This window comes from Alternaria viburni (assembly GCF_023758015.1).
Source record: "Alternaria viburni strain BMP 2772 chromosome Unknown scaffold_2, whole genome shotgun sequence".
Taxonomy (NCBI): domain Eukaryota; kingdom Fungi; phylum Ascomycota; class Dothideomycetes; order Pleosporales; family Pleosporaceae; genus Alternaria; species Alternaria viburni.
Genome location: NW_026055771.1, coordinates 656,110 through 678,581, shown reverse-complemented (window position 1 = coordinate 678,581; position 22,472 = coordinate 656,110). Strand labels below are relative to the sequence as shown.

The following is a 22,472-nucleotide window of genomic DNA, read 5'->3' as shown; positions in this document are numbered from 1 at the left end:
GCGGCGTCACTATGCGGAGCGGAGCATCACAATCACTGCCAAGACGTTGAAGATACGCACCTGCCTCATTAGCCATGTGCCAAGGAAGCTTTCCACGGCTTAACCGACTTTTATTGAGCCGGCATCTGGGCAGACGTTGGACTTGTGCTTTTTGGACGATGATATCGCTGATAGGAGCGGGGTTCCATGGAACGCGCATGTTGTATTTGCAGGACCTGCCAGATGAAGCTTGAGACGGTGTGCGGCCTGAAAGAAATCCGGGTGACAGGAACGCGAGGGATTGCCAAGGTGTAGGGTAGTACGGATCTGTTCAGACGTGTCCCGAGCAGCCGTCACAGTGGTTCTGTGTTGCCGGACACGAACTCACGACGACTGTTTGAGAACCGCGATGAACTGCAAGATGACGAGATGGTTCACGGTGCTTGGCGCCAAGCAAATGCGTCCCAGCTGGACGACCAAACGCCTCATTTCTACGTCCATTGCATCAACATATCTGAGATGGTCTGCGGATCTTTGTCGTGAACCTGTGTCTTCGTAGTCGGGAATCTGATGCAATGTCACTAGCTTGACCTTGATGGTGCGAATAGTGGTAAGTCAACTGCACCGAATTGCGTGTGGACCGTTGGTTTCGAGGAACAACCAAATGAGCCTTTAAGATTGATCATCATACACGTGAATGAAAACCATAGCCTCTCCAATCTCTGGAAAGAGTCGATGGCTGCGAAAGAGGCCGGTCGACGTCCACTTCTTGACGCAGATGGTCCTTTCGATACATGATGATAACGATAGTCAAACATACTACATGTGAACGAGCATACAGACACGTCAAATACGTCTTGAGACAGATGCTTACCACGGACCCCGGCTGAGGCCGGCTTAAGTCTGACTGAATCAAGAAACACCGTGTAGAAGCAGCCGTGAGCGCACCGAGCTACGCGTTCAAAAATTAGGCATGTTAATGCAGAAGACTCGCATTGTGGTCTGCGAATGCGGGATGAAACCTGGATCGACACGGCTGGGCAGGACGCTAAATTTAGTCTGCTGGCTGCGCCACTGCTCTAAGGCAAGAACAACGCGTTAATCAGCAGGTGGCCTCAACAAAAGACGGGCGGCAGCTGGCCTAAAGATGTCGATGTGTAGTAATACTGGGAAGCATGCCTTGATACTGGACATGTGATGAAATGTCGACTCTTGATATTGCTCAGTCCTGCCAATAGCGCTAGGGATGTGGCACTTCCGCATTCTGAAGTTGTTAAAAGTGTGTTTGCGGGCCAATCACATGCCGTGACATGCGCGTCTTCTCCGTCCGGATCGCGATTGAGCATAACAGGCCCTAATTCTCCTTTACACAGAGCTCCCCTAGTGGCATGACGATGACGTTGCGCCCATGCCTGGCCATAGTACGGGCTGTTAACGCGATGGATGCCGCCCTGTTCGCCAGTGCAGCCAGCTAAGGCCAGCATCATAGCCGTGGCGGCGCTGGGAAAACAGTCATTCCCGCACCTTCTTTGCGGCCAACCTCGAGTCGAAACGGAAGGAGCGTGTGTGCACCGTATACGAAGCTAGCGCCTTGTTGGTCGCGCTTCCATGGCCTGGCTTTCCTGATCCGCTGCACCCCACCGTAAACATTCGCCTCAGGAGTTTCACTACCAACGCTTTGGGTTTCCGGCTCCAGCTCTCCAACCTCACCCGCCTTCGATTCGTACACTCGCTATACGACGCTTTGTTATCGTCTTCTCGTCCATGCACTGCCGCTGCTGATCGCCCGGGTTCCGTCGCCCCTGCCAGCTCATCGGCGCAGCTTCCTCTGACGCCTGTTTCACTCCCAGCAGGCTTACCCTCGCTCGCCGTAGTACACTCTTCAGCTGTGCCCCAACGCATTCCACAACAGACTGCTCCGACCTACGCTCACCCACCGCACCCCCGACGCCGCCCACGAAACTACTGCCACGCCCACACATTCCATTGGAGACCGCCACCGGCCCATCTTTGCGACACCATCTTAAGACGATCGCGTTGAGACGCAGGCTGGAGGGTGAACATGAAGAGGGGGACGTCATGATGGCCGTTACCACCTCGCGCGATGACGCGCTGCGGCTGCCTGAGTCCGAACAGCTCACGATACCCTCGATACGACCCACACAGACGCCCCCACGATCGAGACGGAAAGCATCTACGTTGCCGGCCCTGCGCGCATTCTTCCCCCTTCTCGTCTTCCTCGCCATAGCCTCCTTCCTGCCAATCGCAAGCGCCGTATTCGTAAACTTTGAAGATTGCCTGACACGGGTCTACCTGGCCGACGGCAAGCAAACGCCCTACCTCCGCTTCACCCCCGAATACGTCTGGGCCGACTTCAGTCCGGATCACACTCTTAATGTCACCGTATACGGCAATGTCTCGGGTCAGGCCCAGCTTGGTGACTACCCACCATTGAACGACGACAATTGGAAGGACCCGAATATGACGTTTGGCAAGATTGTGAACCTCGCTCCGAACCACAAGCACTACACTACTCTGTTCTGGAACAACAAGGTCCTGACCTACAACGCATACAACGCGCCCGCCGCCCAGTTTTGTCAGTCCGTACTGAACACAAGCTGCCCGGTGGCTCCATCCTTCGGTGGGAACTTGAGCGAATTCTGGACCTTACCAGCTGTCAGTGTCGCACACAACTTCGGTAGCTCGTACGCATTCTCGACTTGGGCCTCGACACTGCGCATCGTTTCTGGTGACGACAATGCACAGGCTCTCGGCTGCATTTCTGCAAACATCACACCAGACCTCGGCAAAAAATTATCCGACGCGATATGCTACCTTCCGGCTGCCGTGCTCGCCCTCGTGGCTATTGCAACCGTGTTCGCGGCGACCTGCAGCCCATGGGGAACGTCAAACATCTTCCGCTGGACCAGTAACTATGGTCGAGATGAGGACCTGCTGCGGCTGGTCACGCCAGGATTTGGAGATTGTTTGCAGTACATCCAGTTCATCGTCTTGGCAGGAAGTCTCAGCCTGAACTACCCTGGTTACTTCCAGCCCGTCGTCAGCCAGGCCAGTTGGTCGTTACTCCTGTTTAATCAGAGTTTCGTCAGTCAAGGCAACGGCTCCCAGAGTCTTGTTGACGGCATCTACTTTGCTAACGGAACCTACGGCCTGAACCGCCTGGGTCAGTACGTTGGGATGAGTAGAGAGCGTGATATATGGGCGTGCATGGCCATCTTCCTACTCGTTCTGATAGCCTGTGTGATTGTGCTTACCCAGCTCGGCTTCTTTATACGCTGGCTCTTCCGCTGGATTACCAACACGCAAGATGGTGATCTGACTGGGAAGAACTGGTCTTTCACCGCCGGCAACATCATCCGTGTCGTGTACAACTACTTCATGCTTCCGATTATAGCGCTGTCCCTGTTCCAACTCGTAGTCGGTCCACGCTCGCCGGCTTCCGTCGTCTCCTCAGCCGTCATCATGCTGATCATCGTCGCCGGATCAGTTACCTGGATATTCTGGTTTATCTTCACCACACGCCCTCGTGCTCATTTGTTTGACGACCTCCCTACTGTCTTGACCTATGGACCACTCTACAATACCTACTCGGATGATGCCGCTCCATTCTCTTTCATCCCTGTCCTGCTCACTATCATCCGTGGCATCGCTATCGGCGCTATTCAACCGTCTGGCATCGCGCAAATCATCATACTTGCTATATGCGAAGTTATTCTGATCCTTACTCTACATGCCTTCCGGCCGTTCCAGTCGAATACTTCGATGAATGCGTACCATACCTTCTTCGCCACAATCAGACTCATCTGCGTCCTTCTTTCGGTAGCTTTCGTACCTTCCCTCGACGTGGATGAAGCACCCAAAGGCTGGATCGGATACATCATCCTGTTACTACACGCTATCGTTTTGGTCTTCGGCTTCTTCCTGAACGCTCTTCAGACAATCATCGAAGTTTCTGCCCGACTTGGTGGCGTAGGTGCGGACCAGCGAGGTGGTCTTACCGCGGTCTTTGGAAAGCGACAACTGTCGAAACGTAACGTTCATCGAAACACTCGTGGTAGTCTGAACTCGAACGCTGCCATGTTGTCACACGATGAGAACAAGAACATACAGCTCATGAACAGTCGATCTCGAAGTATGTCTGCCAGTTCAGCCGTGCTGTTGAATGGGCCTTATGACCGAGACAGCCAACGGGCAAGTGTTGGATTTGACGGCTTCAGTCAGGGCGACTACGGAAATGTCAGTCCAACTCCAGGATCGGGTCCGGTGCCCTTCACTTTCTTAGGTGGTGGGTCTTCTGGCCAGAGCTCTCGCCGACCAACGATGGGCACCATGGAGGCCGCGGATCCATACTATCGACCTCCACGCCCTCGCAAGCATACGATGGATTCTCTAACCGCAGCTGCACCAGGCAAGGCGCCTCTGGGGAGTGCAGACATTGTGGACGCCCCCTACTCGGACAATCTGGACACTGAAGCTATCAAAGCCGGTGAAGGCCCGTCGCGTACTTCCGGCACACCTGCTCCAGCCTATCTGCGGTTGAATCGAGACGACTCGGACCCAAATCTTGATAGAAGGAACAACAACAATACCGACTATTCCGTGCGCGAGTCAGACTTTTACTATGGACTTCGTGGCCCTGCTTTGTCTTCTCAACCTACGCGAAAGCTGAAGACAGGGCCTGCGGATCCAATGAGTCCTGTCTCGTCGGCTACAGGTTGGTTCAAGAGCTTGAACCTATTGGGTGGGCGGAAGAAGGAAAAGAGCAAGGGATTTGAAGTGGTCAGAAGTACACGAATACCACCGCAGATGATGGCCGTGGAAGAAGACGCTGAGTCGCCAGCAGTCGTGCAGGAGCCATATCGGGACAGTCCTGAGTCACCTCTGCGAGCTCGGAACGCATCAGGAGGGTCAGGCGTAGCGACAGCGGCTGCCTTGGCTGGAGGGAGACGAGACTCTTCCGATAGCGACTCAGACACGAGTGACGAGGAACGAGATTACGATCCAGGCAATCGGATTTCGCCTATTGCACCGGCTCTGGGACCCATTGAGAGTTTTGGCGGAATCGAGCTGCCCAGTAGAATTGGGTCGCGTGCTTCCCGCGTTACGCAACCACCAGGACCTCCAAGTCGCGTGCCATCAATACCGCGCAAGAACTCACGTCGTACGAAGTCGACGGAAGCTGCTCTCATCCCAGACCGGCTGTCGACTGTTATGGACGTGCCGACGTCAGTAAGTCCGAGCAGCCAAAGACGAAGTCAGCACCTGCAACCGGGCGGACCTGGAGGCCTTCCCATTCGCTTACCCTTTGGATCGACCGAACCTTCACCAGAGCGCTCGCCTGGGCCATCAGCAGCATCGAGCATATACCGTAATGACGGTGTCAGTGAACTGAATGCGCCTCCAGCGATTGGTGGAACGTCGGAGCGTCCTCTCAGCACTGGTGTTGTCCAGCACCATGTGACGAAAGACAGCGTCCAACGTGACGTGTATGACGCGGGAAGTCATCTTGAGGCTTCAGCGGAGATTGTGGACCGCAGTCGCAGTGGCAGCACACAACACAGTGGGCGCAGCTACCACAGATGAAAAAGTCATTTCATTAATGTCTGTTTTCCCGTATACCATATTGGGATTGATAGATTCCCATTTTAATCTTGATCTTGGCGCAAAACGTGCGCTTACGAGTTTCCTTACTGTATAGTTGTGCAAAAGCGATTTTGATGGCGTTGGTTGGGATACACGAGCGATGGGCTCTTTTGGGCGTAGACGGGGCCACTACATACTTCTTGATACTTTCTATATACATAAGCGGAACGGAGTGCACAGGCACGAGTAGTAACGTACAATAGTAATTCCAGTCAATCCACGACTATTCATGGCAGAGGGACACTCCAAAGTTTTGGCACGTGAAGAGGGCCGACGAAGACGCGGCGACGCACCGTTGTTCTCTCGCAAGGCTAAGGCAGGCGTGGCGGCGCAGATGGTCGCGTGAAACCGCTAAGATAACGGCATAGTGGCGCCTGAGGCATTCCAACATTGGCCGGCCACGCTTAGAAGCCACGGCTCTCTGCTCACCAGTACGTGTCGCGTTGTGCGCTACTTGTCGCCTGACTCTTCTCTGATCTATCTTCTGGACTTTGCACCTTCACGAGCGGCGCATACAGCAGCGTGGTTGGAGTTCCCCTCGCCGAGCCGACGCGCAGGACCCACCCACCTCCGGCCTCTACACCGCAACCCAGCGCTGCGCGACTTACAGGCGGGTGAAAGATAGCTGCCCTGTGGCTCCAGGCTGACTGGAACGAGCAGCGCTATCCACGTTCCGAGTGCCAAAGCCCACACGCGACGCAGACGCCCAAGCAAGTGGCGGCATGTCGCCGTGAGCCGGCCGACCTTCTCTACGAAGAGCACCCCTCCCGTTCACCATCACATAAGCTGTTGCTCACTCGCGCGTGAATTTGACGCTGTTGGCCTCTGTTGGCTCGCTCCCTCCGCTTTCGGTCGCGTCGATCCGTCACAAGCTCTCCCAAATGCCTCCGAACGCCAATCAACGCCCGAGTGGACCCTATTCACACCACTCGCACGCATACGGCGGTCAATATGACGGAGCAAGCAGCACCATAGACGGGCCACGCGAGGCTGTTATGGGCAGCAACTCCCGACACCATTCACAGGGCGTTGTCGCATCACACTTCCTGGCCCAGGACCGCGAAACATGGATGGACTTCCTGAGAGACGGTACCGAATCCACTGCCAACCAGCAACCACCGACTGCACATAGCAACCCCGCTGCCGCCACCGAAGCTCGCTCGAACCCTTCCCCGTCACGATACACCCTCCCAAACCGCTCCTCGCAACGCACCGACTCGTCCTCCTCCCGCAGCTCAGACCGCAAGCGACGTCTCACAACCGCCGACTCGCCCATGAGGCGGCCGTCGAGCATACGCATGCACTCGGAAAGCGCGGGCGACTCGAGTGCGGATCCCATCATGTTGGACTCGTCGCCTGCCTCCATCCGCGCATTACCTCCCACCCCGCCCGTCACATCACAAGCGAACACAGGCACCATGAGGAGACAAAGTGATATTGTGCTGCCGCCATGGCAGCCGGACAACGAAGTGTCTCAGTGTCCGGTGTGCAAGAAGCCCTTTACATTCTTACTTAGGAGGCATCATTGCAGGTACGTACCGCCAGACCTATCGTCGCAGTCGTGTCAGCCATCGGACGTTTGAGGTCATGTGCCTCGTCTGCTTAGAAACCTACAAGTTGCGCCCGTCTGGACTGTTTACTGACAACAAGAACAGGAAATGCGGGAGGGTCGTGTGCGCTTCATGCTCGCCACATCGTATTACTATTCCACGCCAGTTCATCGTGCATCCGCCGTCCGAGAATATAGCAAACTTCGTCGATCTGACAGGAGAAGACGAGAGCGCCATGTCAACTTTCGGCCCGTTCCGCAACCCAGCGCTAGGCGGAGGCGAGGAAGTCCGCGTCTGCAATCCTTGTGTACCTGATCCAAACTTCAGCCCACCTCCACGATACGATTCACTCGGTCATGGCTCTCGGCCCATCCCACCCCGATCTTCACAGGTCCCACCTCCACCACCCCCACATCCTCGCGCACACAGATCGTCGTCCAGCGTACATGATGCTTCGCGCGGCGCAGGCCAGAGCCATGCATATGGCACACGCGACCCCACAAACGAGAGCAATCAAAGTAGGAGAGTGAGCTATCATGCGGGCTCGCATATGGGAGAGCGGCGGCTGCCACCTCTCCCGCCATCTGCTATCGAGCAGCAACACCCACATCACCGCGCACCTCTCATTTCCCAAACCGTAGCCAACAACCGGGCCCGCAACGCACAAAACCGTGTGAACTTCGGGTACGGATCTTTCTCGGGGACCAGTCCTTTCAGCCAAGCCATGTCAACCCCTGTACCGCCTCCACTTCAACCTCAAAATGCCCAGCCAACCCGGCCTCGCCGCCAAATCCCTGAGGAAGACGAATGTCCCATCTGTGGCGAGGAGCTTCCTCCCCAAGGCCCTGACAACGACGATTCGGACCGCACCCAGCACATTGAAGAATGTATCGCCCTACACTCCGCTTCTCCAGGCCCAACAGCTGCACTCACGCCGCAAACATCTGCCAGCCTACCCACTCAACGCACCCGCGGTATGAGCAGTGCAGGTAATGGTGAAGGCGCCAGTAACGCAAATCGAATGAGCCATGCTGCGCGTGGAATGTTTCCGTACGTCGCGACTGAGAAGGACTGTGTTGATGAAGAGGGCAGACAGGCCGAGTGCACGATTTGTCTGGAAGACTTTGAATCTGGGGACAAGATGGCTAGGTTGGTTTGCTGGTGCAAGTTCCATGAGGTTTGTCTTTCCTTTTCCCAGTACGATGGGCCCAAGGTGCTAACATGTGTCTTAGACTTGTATCAAGGAGTGGTGGGATAAGAAAGGCCGGGGTGCTTGCCCCACGCACCAGTTGCAGGAGTAGCTGTGTGGTTATATCGATGACATCGACTGTTGCATATCCCACCGGTAGATACACTTGGCGCACCGCAGACTCTTGGGATTAGGAGCTTTCCTTTATCGGCGTTTTTGGTATACCCCTATCCTTCTTTATCATCATAGGCATTATCCTTGGTTTCGAGTGTCTTTGCATTTATAGACTCACTCTTCGTTCCTGATATGGGAGTATAGAAGAATATGGCATAGCAGTATTACTACACTCAATACACCGAAAACAAGCCCCATGGTGGGAAGCAACCTGAGGCTTTGGTTACTACAGTGATGGTCGTTATAACCTCAATCTTGCTGTTTCCATGGAGTCATCCATTTCCCTGCGGTCGTGAAGATTCGATAATTGATGTTTCCTGCATCGAGCTTGTGAGGAATTGTCAAGAAGCATTACCAGGGACGTCACTTTTGGGTTCAAGTGCGATCACCAGAAGACGTCGGCGGCGTCTATTGCGACTTCCTGCAGGCACCGGACTAGGGTGATGGAAGTGGGTCTTAAGGCTAGTCCCACGAGGCTGGTAAGGCGAGTCGAGTAACGATCCTCGACCCACTCCCAACATCGCATCTCAGCGCGTCACGTCGCCTAGTCTCCAGCCTCCGAACTTCTTTTGTGGCAGCCACATCTCGCGACTTCATCTCGACACAACAACCATGTTGACGCAGCTTCCTTCATTCCGTACTCAAAACCGGCTAATGACGCGTAAGCAAGTCCCATGCTACCCGCGCGAAGGCGCCTCAGAACTCGGTCGTCCTTTGCTAGCTCTATGGGTGTGGAACTCAGCATCCAGCCCATTAAACAAATGTTTCCGCTTCTGGAGTGTTGCATCTTGAGAGTGATGGATCTGCCGTAGGTCGAGGCGAATTCGCATTCGCGCAGGCGTTGGCTACAAATGAGGAAGCGGTGAGTAGGGCAGCCGCTGATGTAGTAACAAGACTATTAGTCAAACCTAGAATTTAGCTCTCTTGTTGTATACCCCGAGGCCATCGTAGAGGCGACAAACATATTCGCCGACACTAGATGAATAGCGCCGTCGTCCCGTCTTCGGTCCGCTTCATCTAAGACCTCTGATCGCTTGTACCAAAGTCACATCGTTTTTCTTTCCCGCACCACATCCCTCTCGTTTTCTTCCCCAAGACCCTCTGCCACCATGGTACAATTACAGCGGCTAGGTTTATTGACTGTGGCGCCCGGTCTCCTTTCCTTGGCTACCGCCAATGAATACGATTACGACGTGCTCGTGGTCGGTGGAGGCTCCAGTGGCACTCACGCTGCCATCCGGCTGCAGCAGTCTGGAAAATCGGTTGCGCTCGTTGAGAAAGAGTGCCGGCTGGGTGGACACACCAACACCTACAAGGACACGGCGACTGGCGAGACTTTCGATTACGGCACCCAAGTCCTCGTCAATACCACCACCGTTCGACACTTGTTCGACTCCCTCAACATTCCCCTAGCTCCTTTCAAGCCTGGTGGCCAGCCCAAGGCAGTCGATTTCCGAAATTCGGTCGTCGGGCCCTCATGGCCCGTCGTCGACGCTAATGCCTCTGCTGTAGCTCTGGATAAGTACCAGGCTCTTCTCACGCAGTACCCAGACGATTTCTTCCGTGGATACCACCTCCCTGACCCCGTTCCGGAGGACCTGTTGATGCCTTGGGGTGACTTCCTGCGGAAATACGACCTGGGTGCGCTGGCGTATGATGGCTTCTTGCAATTCCAAGGCATGGGCAACATCCTAGCCCAGCCTACCCTCTACGTGATGAAGCTCTTCAATCCCATGCAAGTATCAGCACGCAAGAACAAGACCAAAGTTTCGCAAGCAAACCATAACCAGCAAGCGCTCTGGGACGCCGCAGAACAGAAACTCGGGATGAGCAGCAGCTCTGTTGTGAAGTGTGCCAACATCGACTCCATCACACGCAGCCCTTCATGCGTCACTCTGGTCGCCCAAACCCCATCAGGCACTCAGACCATCCGCGCAAAGAAACTTCTCATGACCATTCCTCCTAAGGTCGCCCTCCTCGACCAGTTCCTGGATTTGAACACGGAGGAAGCAGACCTTTTCTCTCGCTTCAACAGCAGCGGATATTGGAACGCAGTTGTGGCCAACACTGGCTTCCCACAGGGCGTCTCTATGTACAACTACGACGCAAAAGCCGCCTTCGGTATCCCCGGGCTGCCAGGCGCATACTATTTCACCGCCGAAATCGACAACCTCTATTCAGTGCAATACTCCACTCCCATGGAAGCCTCGGACGATTACTTCACCTCTGATGTTCTCGCCACGGTCCAGAGGATTCGCGATGCGCTTGATCTGCCCCCCGCCAACCAGTCTACGACGATCAAGGCTAGCAACAACCATTCGCCCTTCGCGTTGAGCGTCTCGGTCGATGAGATCAAGAACGGCTTTTACAAGCGTTTCGTGGCTCTGCAAGGCATGACGAATACGTTTTGGACGGGTGCGAATTGGGCTTCGGGGAGTTCGAGCACGATTTGGGATTTCACGGAGGTGGAGGTTTTGCCTGCTATTCTTAAGAGCTTGGAGTGAGCAAATGTGTTCGATAGTGTATGCGTTAATGCTGTAGTCTAGTATCTACGAACGCGTATATTATTTAGCTCGCGGGTTCGTCTTCAGAACACCGACTCTTCTGGTGCAGACCCAGCAGCGTTAATATCCCAACTGCCATAACCCACACGAATTGAAGTCATGGATCCATTAGTCCCGGTCCATGACCTTGGGCAAAGCTGGACTCGTCTCTTTTGTAGGCTATCCTTACCGTACAGATCAAAGAGGGACCATAGAGATATCCTGATTCTTGCCCGCCCTGGGCCGATCGCAGCAACGCTTCTACCAAGAGGTTGCGTATCTCTTGGCTCTATTGAACCCGCGGAGTACGCATTGGTTGGCGTGGGCGTTTTTGTAAGCGACTTGATATGCTCCTGCCCACAATAGGTCGCATCAGGTAGTAACCTCGTGTCTTTGGTCGCAAAAGCCCGAGAACAAATGTAGTTAAGAACGACGCATTCATTTCCCTCCCCAATATGTACCCAATCAGTCCCGTTTGTCTCAATCTCAATATACGACCCGTTCCTGATTCGGCCATCGCTGTTGGGCTGAAGGTTGTCAATCTCAGGCGCCAGGCTTTGCATAACAACGAGAGTAGAACAAGCGCAGAGAGTATGCTCATTGCTCTTCATGATGGAGTACACCAGTTCAAGACCCGAACAACCGTAATCGACTGTGATAGCATGTGTCTCAGAGCATAGCGCAAGTAGTGAGAAGATCCTATCTCTGGCAACGCTGCATCTCTTGTCACGGAATGTTAACAGAAGGCTTGCTAGAGGGTTTCCGACAATTTTTTGACTGCTAATGAGCGCGAAAACTCGACCGATTGCTTCATCTGTATTCCCAGGCAAGCCACGGAGCAATACCCGAAGCCTATGCATTGTGATCGTTAATGGCCCAATTGCAACGGCGATGCGGCGCGCAAGTTTGAGCTCTTGTGTGATCCATGCTCGGGTCCAATAGTCGTTGCCGAGTAGATCATTGTTTACTGCTCTTCTTGCCTCCCGCACGGGTGTTCTTTCCTTCCAAGTAGAAGGATGACTGTACCTCAGCTGTAGTTCTCCATGATAATGTAGAACTGTCTCTTTCGACGCAAGTCCCAGCCATGCAATGACCGTTTCGGCCCTGGAGTATATCCTCCCCATCTGCATGACTTGGTGATTCCGTTCGACTGTGTTCTCTTGATCAACACAAACAGCGTCTATCCAATATGTATGAGCTGTACGCTCAGGATCGGCTCTGGTGACCTTCAAGTATTCGAAGAGATTCGGTTGAACGAAGAAATGTTTTCCGTTCATCAGTACAAGTTGTTTCGGTTCAGGTTCGCCCCACGCGTACGATAAGCAACGATAGGGCGCATAGTCTATGGTCGTATGCGATATGGAACATTGGACGAGGCCTTCAGCTGACAGCGTTGGTGATATCTTTAGCAGCCTTATGGAAGGCTGCGAATGATCGAGTGATTCGTGTTCGAAGAAATCGGTGGGAGAAGGCTGTACTATACTCCGCAGCTGCGAGACTGGGTCATTCGCCAGGATACTTGACGGGGAAAATGAAGTTGAAGTCGCCATGGTAAATCGCTTGAGACTTGACTCTAGCCCGAGCACGAGGATTGCGAAGGAAAGGTCAAGGTCGATGAAGAGTATCGTTGCTTCCGGTACCATGTGGAAGCGCGGCTGAGTTTATGCGGGGTTATCAGCTGAGGCAGCCACGGTGGGCGCAGCATGCTCAGCCGCAACACCGAAATCTTGCTGAGAACAGCGACGTAATCGCATCACTGAGAACGTGTTTCCAATCCAGAGGAACTGGTATGCAAGCTACCATGCGCGAGGGGGTTCGAACGCAGCGCTGAGCTGCGCCTTTATATCCTGTCAGCATCCGGTCAAGAAAAGGAGCTGATCGCGCAAGTCCTCCTTCTCAGCCTGCTCTTTTGGCCCGCTACAAGTATTTGTCAGCTCTCATTGTATTATCTTCCGGCTATCAAGATGGATTTCTCCAAAGATCCTATCATAATGACTGACACATCGGCACAAAACGGACAACGTACCAGTCCTCCTCCCCGCTTTGAAGGAAAGCCTTATCTGCAATGTCTCGACACGCTCGAGGATGCATTCCCAGCGCTCAAGTCCTTCTTGGAAAAGCTAGCAAACGAGGGAGAAGCCGGCCGTCAGGCTGTCAGGCAACACTACGAGAAAGAGCATCAACGTACGCCGGGTCGATGCTATTGCTTGGAGTTCAAGGCCAAAAGCGTTGTGGAGGTGGAAAAAGGTGGCTTTAAGAGCGCTGCTGTGCTCCGGGAGTACCTCAAGGAGAAGCCAGCCAATAAGAGCCGTGAGGAGAGACACAAGCGGCTCTTCATTCTTGAAGATATGGAACCGGACTATGTGGATGCACTGGGCCATCATCTAGGCGTCGACCCTCTGGTCTTCAGCGAGCAGATGAATACCTGGAACGTTAGTAATATCCATGTACGAACTGTATGTGAGACAGACACTGACTTCGTACACTCATCTTTAGTTCACGGACTCCTGGTCCATCCCACATAGAGGATTGCCATCGATGTCAGTGCCCGGGCAGTCATTCACGCTGCGCTACTACGAATTGCGGACTTTGCTCTGTGCCAAGTCGGTAAATGTTCTGAAACTGCAGACGTCGTTCGCAGTGAATCGTCGGAGATACGAGAGGTGGCGGGATATTGACGTACCATCATCAGGCACCCCTGATCGAAGGCATGCTTTTGTGAGACGGTGCGCTTCGTTCTGGACATCACAGACTTCTCCTTCAGATGGAGAGGCGAACGATGAAGGTTGGGATGGTAAGGCTTCTGAGACGATGTTATCTGGTAGATCACTGCTGACGGCCACCCACTTTAGCTGTCATCCTAGTAGATCCCGCCTTTGCTACCGCATGCGAGCCGCCAAAGACGGAGTCGGCCAGCGGCGGACGGGCGACGGGTGTGGCTGCAAGCGAGTGCTTAAAAAATCACGAGGCTGAACTGGATCCAAGTGCACGCAAAGCTCTAGATGATTGCTTGATCCTGCAAGATCCCACAATCTTCCCCGACCGGTCGGAACTCTGGAAAGCACAAGACCACAATTCATCTCGACCCCCCAAACTCGAAGCGGTCTCTCATCAGAGCTGGCCGTACCACTACGGATGTTCTACATTAGCTCCCCTCATGTTCTCCGAAGTTGGTCTGGGTACAAAAGAGATGAATCTTCCAATGTTCCAACAAAAGCGAAATCTTACCAGTGCTATGGAAGAAATAGCATTCCACTGGACCAAGCTTGCCACTCCAGACTTGATCCAGCAGACGAACCTGAAGTCATCCAATGCTGCTTATTACCTCTTGAAACATGTTGCGCAACACTGGGTTAATCAACTTGAGCTCATGAATACCACCATTGCGAGGGCTGAATGGTTCGCAGATGACTACCAAGCCAAAATCGACGACAATTTGACCAAAAAGAAATGGAAGTCTGACCTACTGGAGATCAATGAGATTGCGAAGGACATCAATTACATGCGCCGACACTTGAATCACTTTTGGCGCGCTATGTATCTCAACCTAGAGCGTCTTGGTGTTCAACTAGGTGATGAAACTGTCACCAAAGAAGCGTCTCTAGCGATCAAGCATGCGCAGAAGGACTTCCTTACAATACACACAAGGATGCAGCCTTTGCGCGATCGCGCAGAAGCCTTGAACTCCGTCTCAAACGATCTCGCGAATCTTCGGGCGGCGTTCAGAGGCGTCTCAGACGGCGAGTTCGGCCTTCGTCTCAGCCTGTTCGCATCCATCGTCTTCCCGCTCACCCTGCTTGCTGGCATCTTCAGCATGGGGGACGACTTTCGCCCTGGTAGAAAACAGTTCTGGCAACTCTGGGCTATCGGCATACCCGTTTGCGTTGTGGTCGCACTCGGATTGGTGTACGGGAGAAGGCCTTGGGCAGTGGCCACCGATCTTTGGGAGTATGTAAGATCATGGTTCGAGCACTACGGGCTCATGAAGCCCAAGGAAAAGAACGCGGCGCAGAAACAGAAAATTGAAGGTACACAAATGAAAGAGAAGAGAACCCGCAAGCAAGGCGGACGAGCGAGTTTGGTGAGAAGGACAGGTTGGAACGTCCGGGACGAAGAACATGGCGTTGACGATTGAGTGTAGATTCATGATAATCCGAGGTGCAAGGCTAGAGTGGGGTCTGCCGAGGCAGCACGGGCTTGGCACCACCGGGGCCTCACCCCTGCATCACGGCAGCAATAGCTTCAAGCTGCGCCCTCTTCCACCTCTGCGAGATGGTCGTATGCGTATCATCCTCCACCCTCAAAACGACATTTCCATTGTCACCGCCCAGCCTCGCCGCAATCTGCATTCCATGATGGGCAGGTACGAAACAGTCATCCTTGCCATACCACAACTGCACCGGCAGATCCTTCCTGATGTCCTCGACCCGGAAACCCCAGTCACTACATATCGTTCGCCCATCCAACGCTATACCGTCGAAACCCTGCGCTCTCGCTTCACGAGTTGATCGTAATATCAGGCGGATGAGGTCCTCATCTGCCATGATCTCGCGATCCCTTGGATCCTTGATTGAGGCGAGCTTTGAGGGGTCTAGCACACGCTGTAAACGCTCCTCGTCGCTTAGATCCATACGCCCAAAAGCATCGCGGCTGAAGAACCATTTGATGAGAAAGACGGGCGCGTGCTTCCATCCGAACGGGAAGCCAAATTGGTGCTGGAGGTCTGCTCCCTTCATGCCAATGTCCATTGGTCCGACCCCACATACAACGGATACGCATTTGAGCTGCGGAGCTGGAAGTGCTGCTGCGCACGCAAGAGTATAGGGGCCTCCTCCAGATGCACCCAGAACAGAGTAGCTCTCGAGTTGCAGACGGTCGACGAGACATTGTAGGTCTCTTGGGCAATCCAACAATGTTCGTTGGGGATGCGGCGTGCTCAAGCCGATTCCAGGTCTATCGACCGCGATTATCCGTAAGCCTAGCTCCAGAGCGATATCCTGGTACGAAGCTGCTTCGATGCGAGACCCTGGAAGTCCGTGGTGATAAAAGATGGCATGGCCAGAAGGCGACCCGTACTGTGCGTAACCCAGCTTGCGCCCGTCGGGAAGCGTCAGTGTGTCTGAGGTATCATTTCCTAAGGGGTATCGACATTTGCGGGTATCTTCTCCGTGAGTGGTAGTTCCATGCTCTTCTATGCTCATAGCTGTGTATGATATGATGGGATATCCTGTGATGTACACTCGGCAAATAGGTGTGCCGTGGTATTCTATCTTACGGGCAAATCGGATTGGACGTGCGCACTCTAACTACCATCATTATCACGATAGAACATGGTTTTATAAACACTCTCTTTGATGAGGAGAAGCCCCATCGGCACTGTCGGACAGCCGACCAACAGCATCAGGTGTTGTGCTTACTCCGATCCTTTCCGCGTTCTTGCGACGATTAGGCACCAGCTCAGCCTTGCCAAAACGTTCAGGGTGAACGGCAATCCATCCATCACCTTTATGTCTCGATGAGCGGCATGCGCCCACAAACTTTTCGCGTCTGTGCTGTGACTGCTTTACAGCACGGGAATATCAGGGTGCTCTATCTTTCTTTTCTACCTAGGAATGCGACACAGTTTCTACGTACAGTCTTTGAAGCGCAGGGAAGTGGGGACCAAGTTACCCGTCGCTTGAGGACCGCTGTAACATCGAAGCGTATTCATGATGCTCAACACAGTCGTTCAAGGCATACCTCACAGTTTCGACAAAGAGTACTTCAACTTCATTGTAGGCGGTGTGCCTGGTTTTGGTTCTAGTTGCTGCGGATTAGGGTGGAAGGAAGCTACCCATTCAACGCAGCCTTGGGCCTACGCTATTACCGGCCATGCTATTCTGAGGTATTTGACGCATACTAGCGACATACGCGCCCGTGTACCAGATTCTGCACATGCATAATCGTGAAAAGGTCTTGGCTACACTAGCTAGATATCTGCACATACACTATGCAGTCATCAGGCCAGATCAGCACACAAACGCCGTGTTACTTTACCTCTCCCGCTTCAACATAGTCTACACCGATTAGTCGAGATAGAGACACACTACGGAGTCTACGATCATGTATGTACGCCTTAGCATCGTACTCGAACATGGCAAGAGACGGCGAAATTTCCCCGCGTCCATGTATGGATTACCGCTTCCGGCTCGACCAGTGTATGTGGAATGCAGGAGAGAAAAAAAGCAGTCCAAGAGGCGTACTGTCAGCGCGTGCAGATATCCCGGTAGACACCATACCTGCAGCAGAAAATCTCGTTACCGTCTATGACGACGCGATTGCGTCGATTGCGTTGCGCTGCGTTGGAATCGCGAACACCCGGTGAAAGCTGAGAAAAGCGTTTACCAATCGCCACCACCAAAGGATCAGCGCAAACCACGAGGTGTCAACACCAACACATCCCAGCATCCACGCGCACAACGCAGATCACCAAAGAGTGAGGCTCAACGTTGCACGTGTCAACTCGAGTCATGTCTCCACGCCACCGCAGTTCGCGAATCTGGCCCCAGAGCAAGTCTTCCGTCGATCAGCATGAGCGCGAAACCAATGCTCGGAACAGCATACTCGCCTTCGTAGCTCGAAGCAGTGGAGATCGGCGACGTTATCGACGGCGCCCTGCAGCATGTGCAATTATCGGCGTTGAGCGCTTTGCTGCGTGTGGCTGTCGGCTGGTTGGCTGCTGTGCGACGTAGTATTCGCGCGTACCTCACCGATCTCGAGACTGCGGTTCCGGCGCTGGGGGCCTCGATCCTGAAGACGTGTTCCGACAGCCTGTCACTCCAGACTATCGGGATTGCGTGACTAGCATGTGGTGCCCATGTTGTTGTATGCGAGGGTTGATTAACTTGTGATTGGCGGAATGGAGACGGGAGAATGCATGGCTGTGAGAGTGTGGATGTCAGGTAAAGCCGTGGCGGACCGTGGCGTAACGGGTCCGAGCTGCACGGGATCATCCTCTCACTCACAGATTGTCATCTTGATTATGTGAGCCAGACTTCTCACACACTACCATTGCAGTGGATCATGCCAGCCAGTCGTACATCCAACCTCGCTCGGCATCCAGCGAATGTTGGTGGGAGCCGCCTAACCCAGACTGTGGGGTCGCTTGTGACAAATAACTCCAAGTGGCTTCGCACTTAGATGCGATCTGAACCGAGATTCCGGGTAAGCTGCTAAGCTTGAAGAAGGAAATGGGGAAAACTGGAGGACGATATCAACAGTCTTGGTGGGGTATTCCATTCTGACTCGCCACGATATTGGCCTGAGATGCTTCGTTCCGATACCAAATATACGATCCATCAACAAGTGAACCCTTCGCAATCTAGTCAAAGCAGCTTTGTACCAATCAAATGCTCCCCTAGTCCAAGCCTTCGCTACCCGCGTATCTATTCCAGTCGTTCATATTCATGTTCTCTGTCATAGGCGTGAGTGACGACGACGCAGCGATATTTGACGGATATATCACGACTTGTGATCTAATCTGCCCTTGCTCTCCATGGAACCCTCCCAGAACGGTCGATGAAAAGCCTGGTGTGATCTCAGCAATGCTTGACATCTATAACGGTGCTGCGCGCCGAGGAGTGAAAGGGGCGCACGGGTTCGTCTCTACAAGCCGGGAGAAGCCTTCTGATATATTGAAAGGTGTGTGCTCGGCTGAAGTGATGGGCGTGTTTAGTGACCTTCGCTCCATGGCAGGCCGGTCAATGTCATCCGGTGAGGAGAAAGCCGGTCTGAGAATCGGCGGATGAGCGTTGACTGGAGGTACGGCGGGACATGAATTATGCCTTTGTGGCCATGCGGAGGATTGGGGCCTGCGCTCCTGAATCCCACCCGATACATCATTACTCCATTCGTGATGCCAAACCACGTCGTTTTGTGGGTCTCCTGATGTCGCGACCTTCTGGAATTGGGTATATAAGTGAAGCGGACGGCTACTCTCATCTCCTCGGGACGTTTGCCACCCACGATGATCTACCGTATTCTTCAGCTGATGCTCATGCAGCACTGAAAAGTCTGCAGGCGAGGTTGGAGCAGTGTAACCATGTGGCTGCATGTGATCGTCCTCAGACAGAGTCGCGTATCGTGTGGACGCTGATCGCAACGTGGTCGATCTGCGCAAGCCCTGCATGCTGTCTGTGTATCGAGCGTTGGCTACATAATCTTCGGGTGATGTTGCTTCTTTCTTATATGTACCTCCGCGATGTAGACCTGCATTACGATGTTCTTCGGTCTGGATGGCGATATCGGGATTGTTCCAAGCCATCGGGGAAAAGACTTCGTTCGCGGCAGTTTGCTGGCTCATGTCCTCGAGTAGAAACATTCCAGTGTGACCCATCACTGTGTCAGTCACAGCCGAAGCTCGTGTTGTTTTGTTGTGCCGCGCCCCTTGCATAGCGGTATGCCTCTGTCCAAGCGATTGGACGTCGGACGGCAGTGTTACTAGCCTGTGCAACTCCTGCAAGCAAAAACTGAGCTTCTCTACAGCCAACCCTGCAAGCTCGTGAACGCTGTTCTCGTACAGGTCCTTGAAGACAACGAAGGCTTGTTCTGCTTTGAATGCACCTGTGGTAACGGTTCGGCATTCTAATGCATCCAAGAGAAGGATCATGCATCCATTGAAGGCCTGTTGTGCGATCGCCCAATCGATCAGCGCAGCTGGGTCTCTGTAGTGGAAGAACATGAAAGTTGAGATAAGAGCTTCTGATGAAGCAAGTACCAGCATCCTTCCGCGAGGTGCAGTCTGTGTTGAGTATGTCTCGTGTGAAAATTCCGAGGAGGACGCGCGGTTGGCAGCTTGGAATGGCAATACATTATCCTTGCCAGTTGAGGTTGTCGCAGAAGTGGTATGTTTATCGATTTTCTGTTGGTTCAGAAGAAGGATGTAAGTATGAGCATTGGAAAAGTATACTGCAGCATGTGAGCAAATGCATACATCAGATGACGTTTTCTTTGGACCCCAGAAGGGGTAACAGCACAAAAGCCGCCCATGGTTTTGCGATCCGGGATTACGTCCAATACTTCCAACTCAAGGTGCAGGTTTCCGATGGCAAGATCGTACCTGTTGAGCACGAGGACCAAAATACAGGCAAAAGAGTGTTGAAACGTACCAGTAGCTATGGCGCTTAAATCCGGCAGAGGCGTTTCGGGAAGCATCCACGTGTCACGAAACTGAAGCGTTTCAGGTATCGTATCTAGTAATCTTCGGAGTATATCGGTGAACTCATTGATCCTGGCGTTCGTCAAGGGGTTACTACTCATTATCTGTCTGGCCAGTATCGTGAACTGGTTAACGAACTCGCCGAATCGTAATAAAACCGGGTCGGTCGTCAACTCAGTCGGCCAGGGATTGTCACCAATGCCGCTTATTCCTAGAGGTCTTCCAAGGGTCATAGACATGTGTTCATCCAGGTGCAGCATGTGCCACCAGACCTTCTGTCGTATTACACAGTCTTTCCCATTTGTAGGAGCAGGATTCAGGTACTTCGGGTGTCGATGAAGACCAACCGAGTGAGCAAGCCGGATCGTAGTGCCGAACAACGCAAACGAATCCAACATTCTTCCGTTGTTGGTAAGATAACTCCCAATCATGAGGAGCGTCTGGATTGCGGAGAGAGATGGCTTGTGTGTAAAAGAAGCCAGTCGTAAAGCTTGCATCGCTGCTGCAACTAGGTCAAGAGCGTTAGCTCGAACTCCACTAGCCTCGCATACACCTACTGTAGACGTTGCCCTTCTGAGTCTCGACTTCGATGGCGTTAGCGTCCCATCGCCCTCCACTTTTGTCCCAGACTGAGTGTTGTGCGCCAAGCGCGATGAATCCAAACAACAATGCTAAAGTAGCTGGATAGAGTTGGGAGTTCTTTCGTGGGTCGGAAAGGAAAGCCTCGATCTCCTTTTTCGTCGTCTCCACGGGCACTGGGCAGACAAGCCGCTGGAAAACCCCAAAGTACTCCATAAGCTCATCCTTTCCAGGGAGGCAGCTAATTAGCTGTGGGATACATTCATCGGGTGCAGCAACGAAGAGAGTCGGGAAGGGATACGTCGGCAGACTGCGAAACATGTCTGAGGCTCGAGGTATTGTATACGACAATGGCAAAACGCGAGCATCCGCCGAAGAGAACTTGTGATATTAGATTGGTGTTTAGGATGTGTGTGAATATACATACATCACTGAGGACAGTAGCGAGTCCAGGCGAGCCAAAGTAGATGCTATCCTGCCACTCGGAAGTCTGGAAACGCTTCTGCTTCACAGCTCGCCGTCTCGACGGAACAGTACCTTCAGTAAGAGGTGATTCCAACGAATCCATATGATCCAGATCATCATCTGCTGAAATCTTGTAGGCACGCAGCCTTTCTTTAAGACGTAAATTCTCGGCGCGCAGTTTACGAAGCTCATAACTCTGTTGTATTGGGGCGTAATTGCCATCTTCCGCGATGAAGTGGCAGTCGCGTGGAGAGCCACGAGCACAACATGCCGAGCATGGTTTAGTGCGATCACACTATGCTACGTCAGCTCAGTGTGCAGTCAAAGTGCACCGCGAGGATATTGTCCGCATCTCTTATATCGCAATCTGTAATGCGAATTGATGAATGTGACTGACCTTGACCTTTCGCTCTCTGCATTTTGTACATGAGAGCAGTTGGCGCGGCTGTTGAGCCTGTTGCTTCTTCCGGTTGGTGTCGGCCAAGATTGAGGCCTCGTCTTGCGCGATATGTATGTGTGCGCCAGTACTTTCAGCCATGGTAGAAAATGATCGCTCTGCTAGCTTATGTTGCGTAGTGGTGAATACTGGGCGAGAACGATACAAAGACAGTTGGCTATTGATTGGGTATAGTAAGTGATCCCATAGATGAATACTGGATATTTGGTGGACCGTTGGACCTCGGATAATAGAGGCTTCGGGGTACCATTATGTAGGGACGAAATGACAGACATCACCTAAGGTCAACTGCCGTGATAAGTAAACGAGAACCTGGAGCCTCATTCTTGAATTGAACGTCCGCGAGTCATTGGAAGAAAGACGAACGCTAATGATAGATATGCTGGGCTTTCACCGAATTTTGGGTTACCGAATAGGTGGTGTTGCATTGCGTTGACGCTAATCCTCATCAACGTTGAGGCGCTGTCGTACAAAAGATATCGCCAAGCGGGTTGAAGGGACCGTCGGGGCATTACAGGATGCTTGACACGGCACACAGATCTGACGCACCTTTTGACGGCCCGAGCCTCTGGGTCTCCTCAAGCGCACGCGCATGCACGACGAACCGGGTTGCTTGCCGTGTTGCTTCCTCATCTCCATAACCGAGCGGAGAACACGATCTTGACACCACGGATCT

General features: G+C 53.1%; 6 protein-coding genes across 6 annotated transcripts; 5 read left to right on the top strand and 1 right to left on the bottom strand.

The window, feature by feature from the left end:
* Nucleotides 1-2,058: 2,058 nt before the first annotated feature.
* Nucleotides 2,059-5,583, top strand: J4E79_001159 (uncharacterized protein; the record flags this gene model as incomplete). The annotated part of the gene is made up of 1 exon (XM_049350069.1): nucleotides 2,059-5,583. One exon carries the CDS (start codon nucleotides 2,059-2,061, stop codon nucleotides 5,581-5,583), a length of 3,525 nt encoding a protein of 1,174 aa, XP_049215228.1.
* A 941-nt stretch (nucleotides 5,584-6,524) lies between these two features.
* J4E79_001158 (uncharacterized protein) lies at nucleotides 6,525-7,226 on the top strand (the record flags this gene model as incomplete). The annotated part of the gene is made up of 1 exon (XM_049350068.1): nucleotides 6,525-7,226. One exon carries the CDS (start codon nucleotides 6,525-6,527, stop codon nucleotides 7,224-7,226), a length of 702 nt encoding a protein of 233 aa, XP_049215227.1.
* Nucleotides 7,227-7,954: 728 nt separating this feature from the next.
* On the top strand, nucleotides 7,955-8,218 carry J4E79_001157 (uncharacterized protein; the record flags this gene model as incomplete). Its single annotated transcript, XM_049350067.1, is given in 2 exon segments — nucleotides 7,955-8,167; nucleotides 8,183-8,218. 2 exon segments carry the CDS (start codon nucleotides 7,955-7,957, stop codon nucleotides 8,216-8,218), a joined length of 249 nt encoding a protein of 82 aa, XP_049215226.1.
* A 1,447-nt stretch (nucleotides 8,219-9,665) lies between these two features.
* J4E79_001156 (uncharacterized protein) lies at nucleotides 9,666-11,060 on the top strand (the record flags this gene model as incomplete). The annotated part of the gene is made up of 1 exon (XM_049350066.1): nucleotides 9,666-11,060. One exon carries the CDS (start codon nucleotides 9,666-9,668, stop codon nucleotides 11,058-11,060), a length of 1,395 nt encoding a protein of 464 aa, XP_049215225.1.
* Nucleotides 11,061-13,063: 2,003 nt separating this feature from the next.
* J4E79_001155 (uncharacterized protein) lies at nucleotides 13,064-15,234 on the top strand (the record flags this gene model as incomplete). Its single annotated transcript, XM_049350065.1, has 3 exons — nucleotides 13,064-13,531; nucleotides 13,625-13,706; nucleotides 13,952-15,234. 3 exons carry the CDS (start codon nucleotides 13,064-13,066, stop codon nucleotides 15,232-15,234), a joined length of 1,833 nt encoding a protein of 610 aa, XP_049215224.1.
* A 79-nt stretch (nucleotides 15,235-15,313) lies between these two features.
* On the bottom strand, nucleotides 15,314-16,300 carry J4E79_001154 (uncharacterized protein; the record flags this gene model as incomplete). The annotated part of the gene is made up of 1 exon (XM_049350064.1): nucleotides 15,314-16,300. One exon carries the CDS (start codon nucleotides 16,298-16,300, stop codon nucleotides 15,314-15,316), a length of 987 nt encoding a protein of 328 aa, XP_049215223.1.
* Between the last annotated feature and the right edge of the window lie 6,172 nt (nucleotides 16,301-22,472).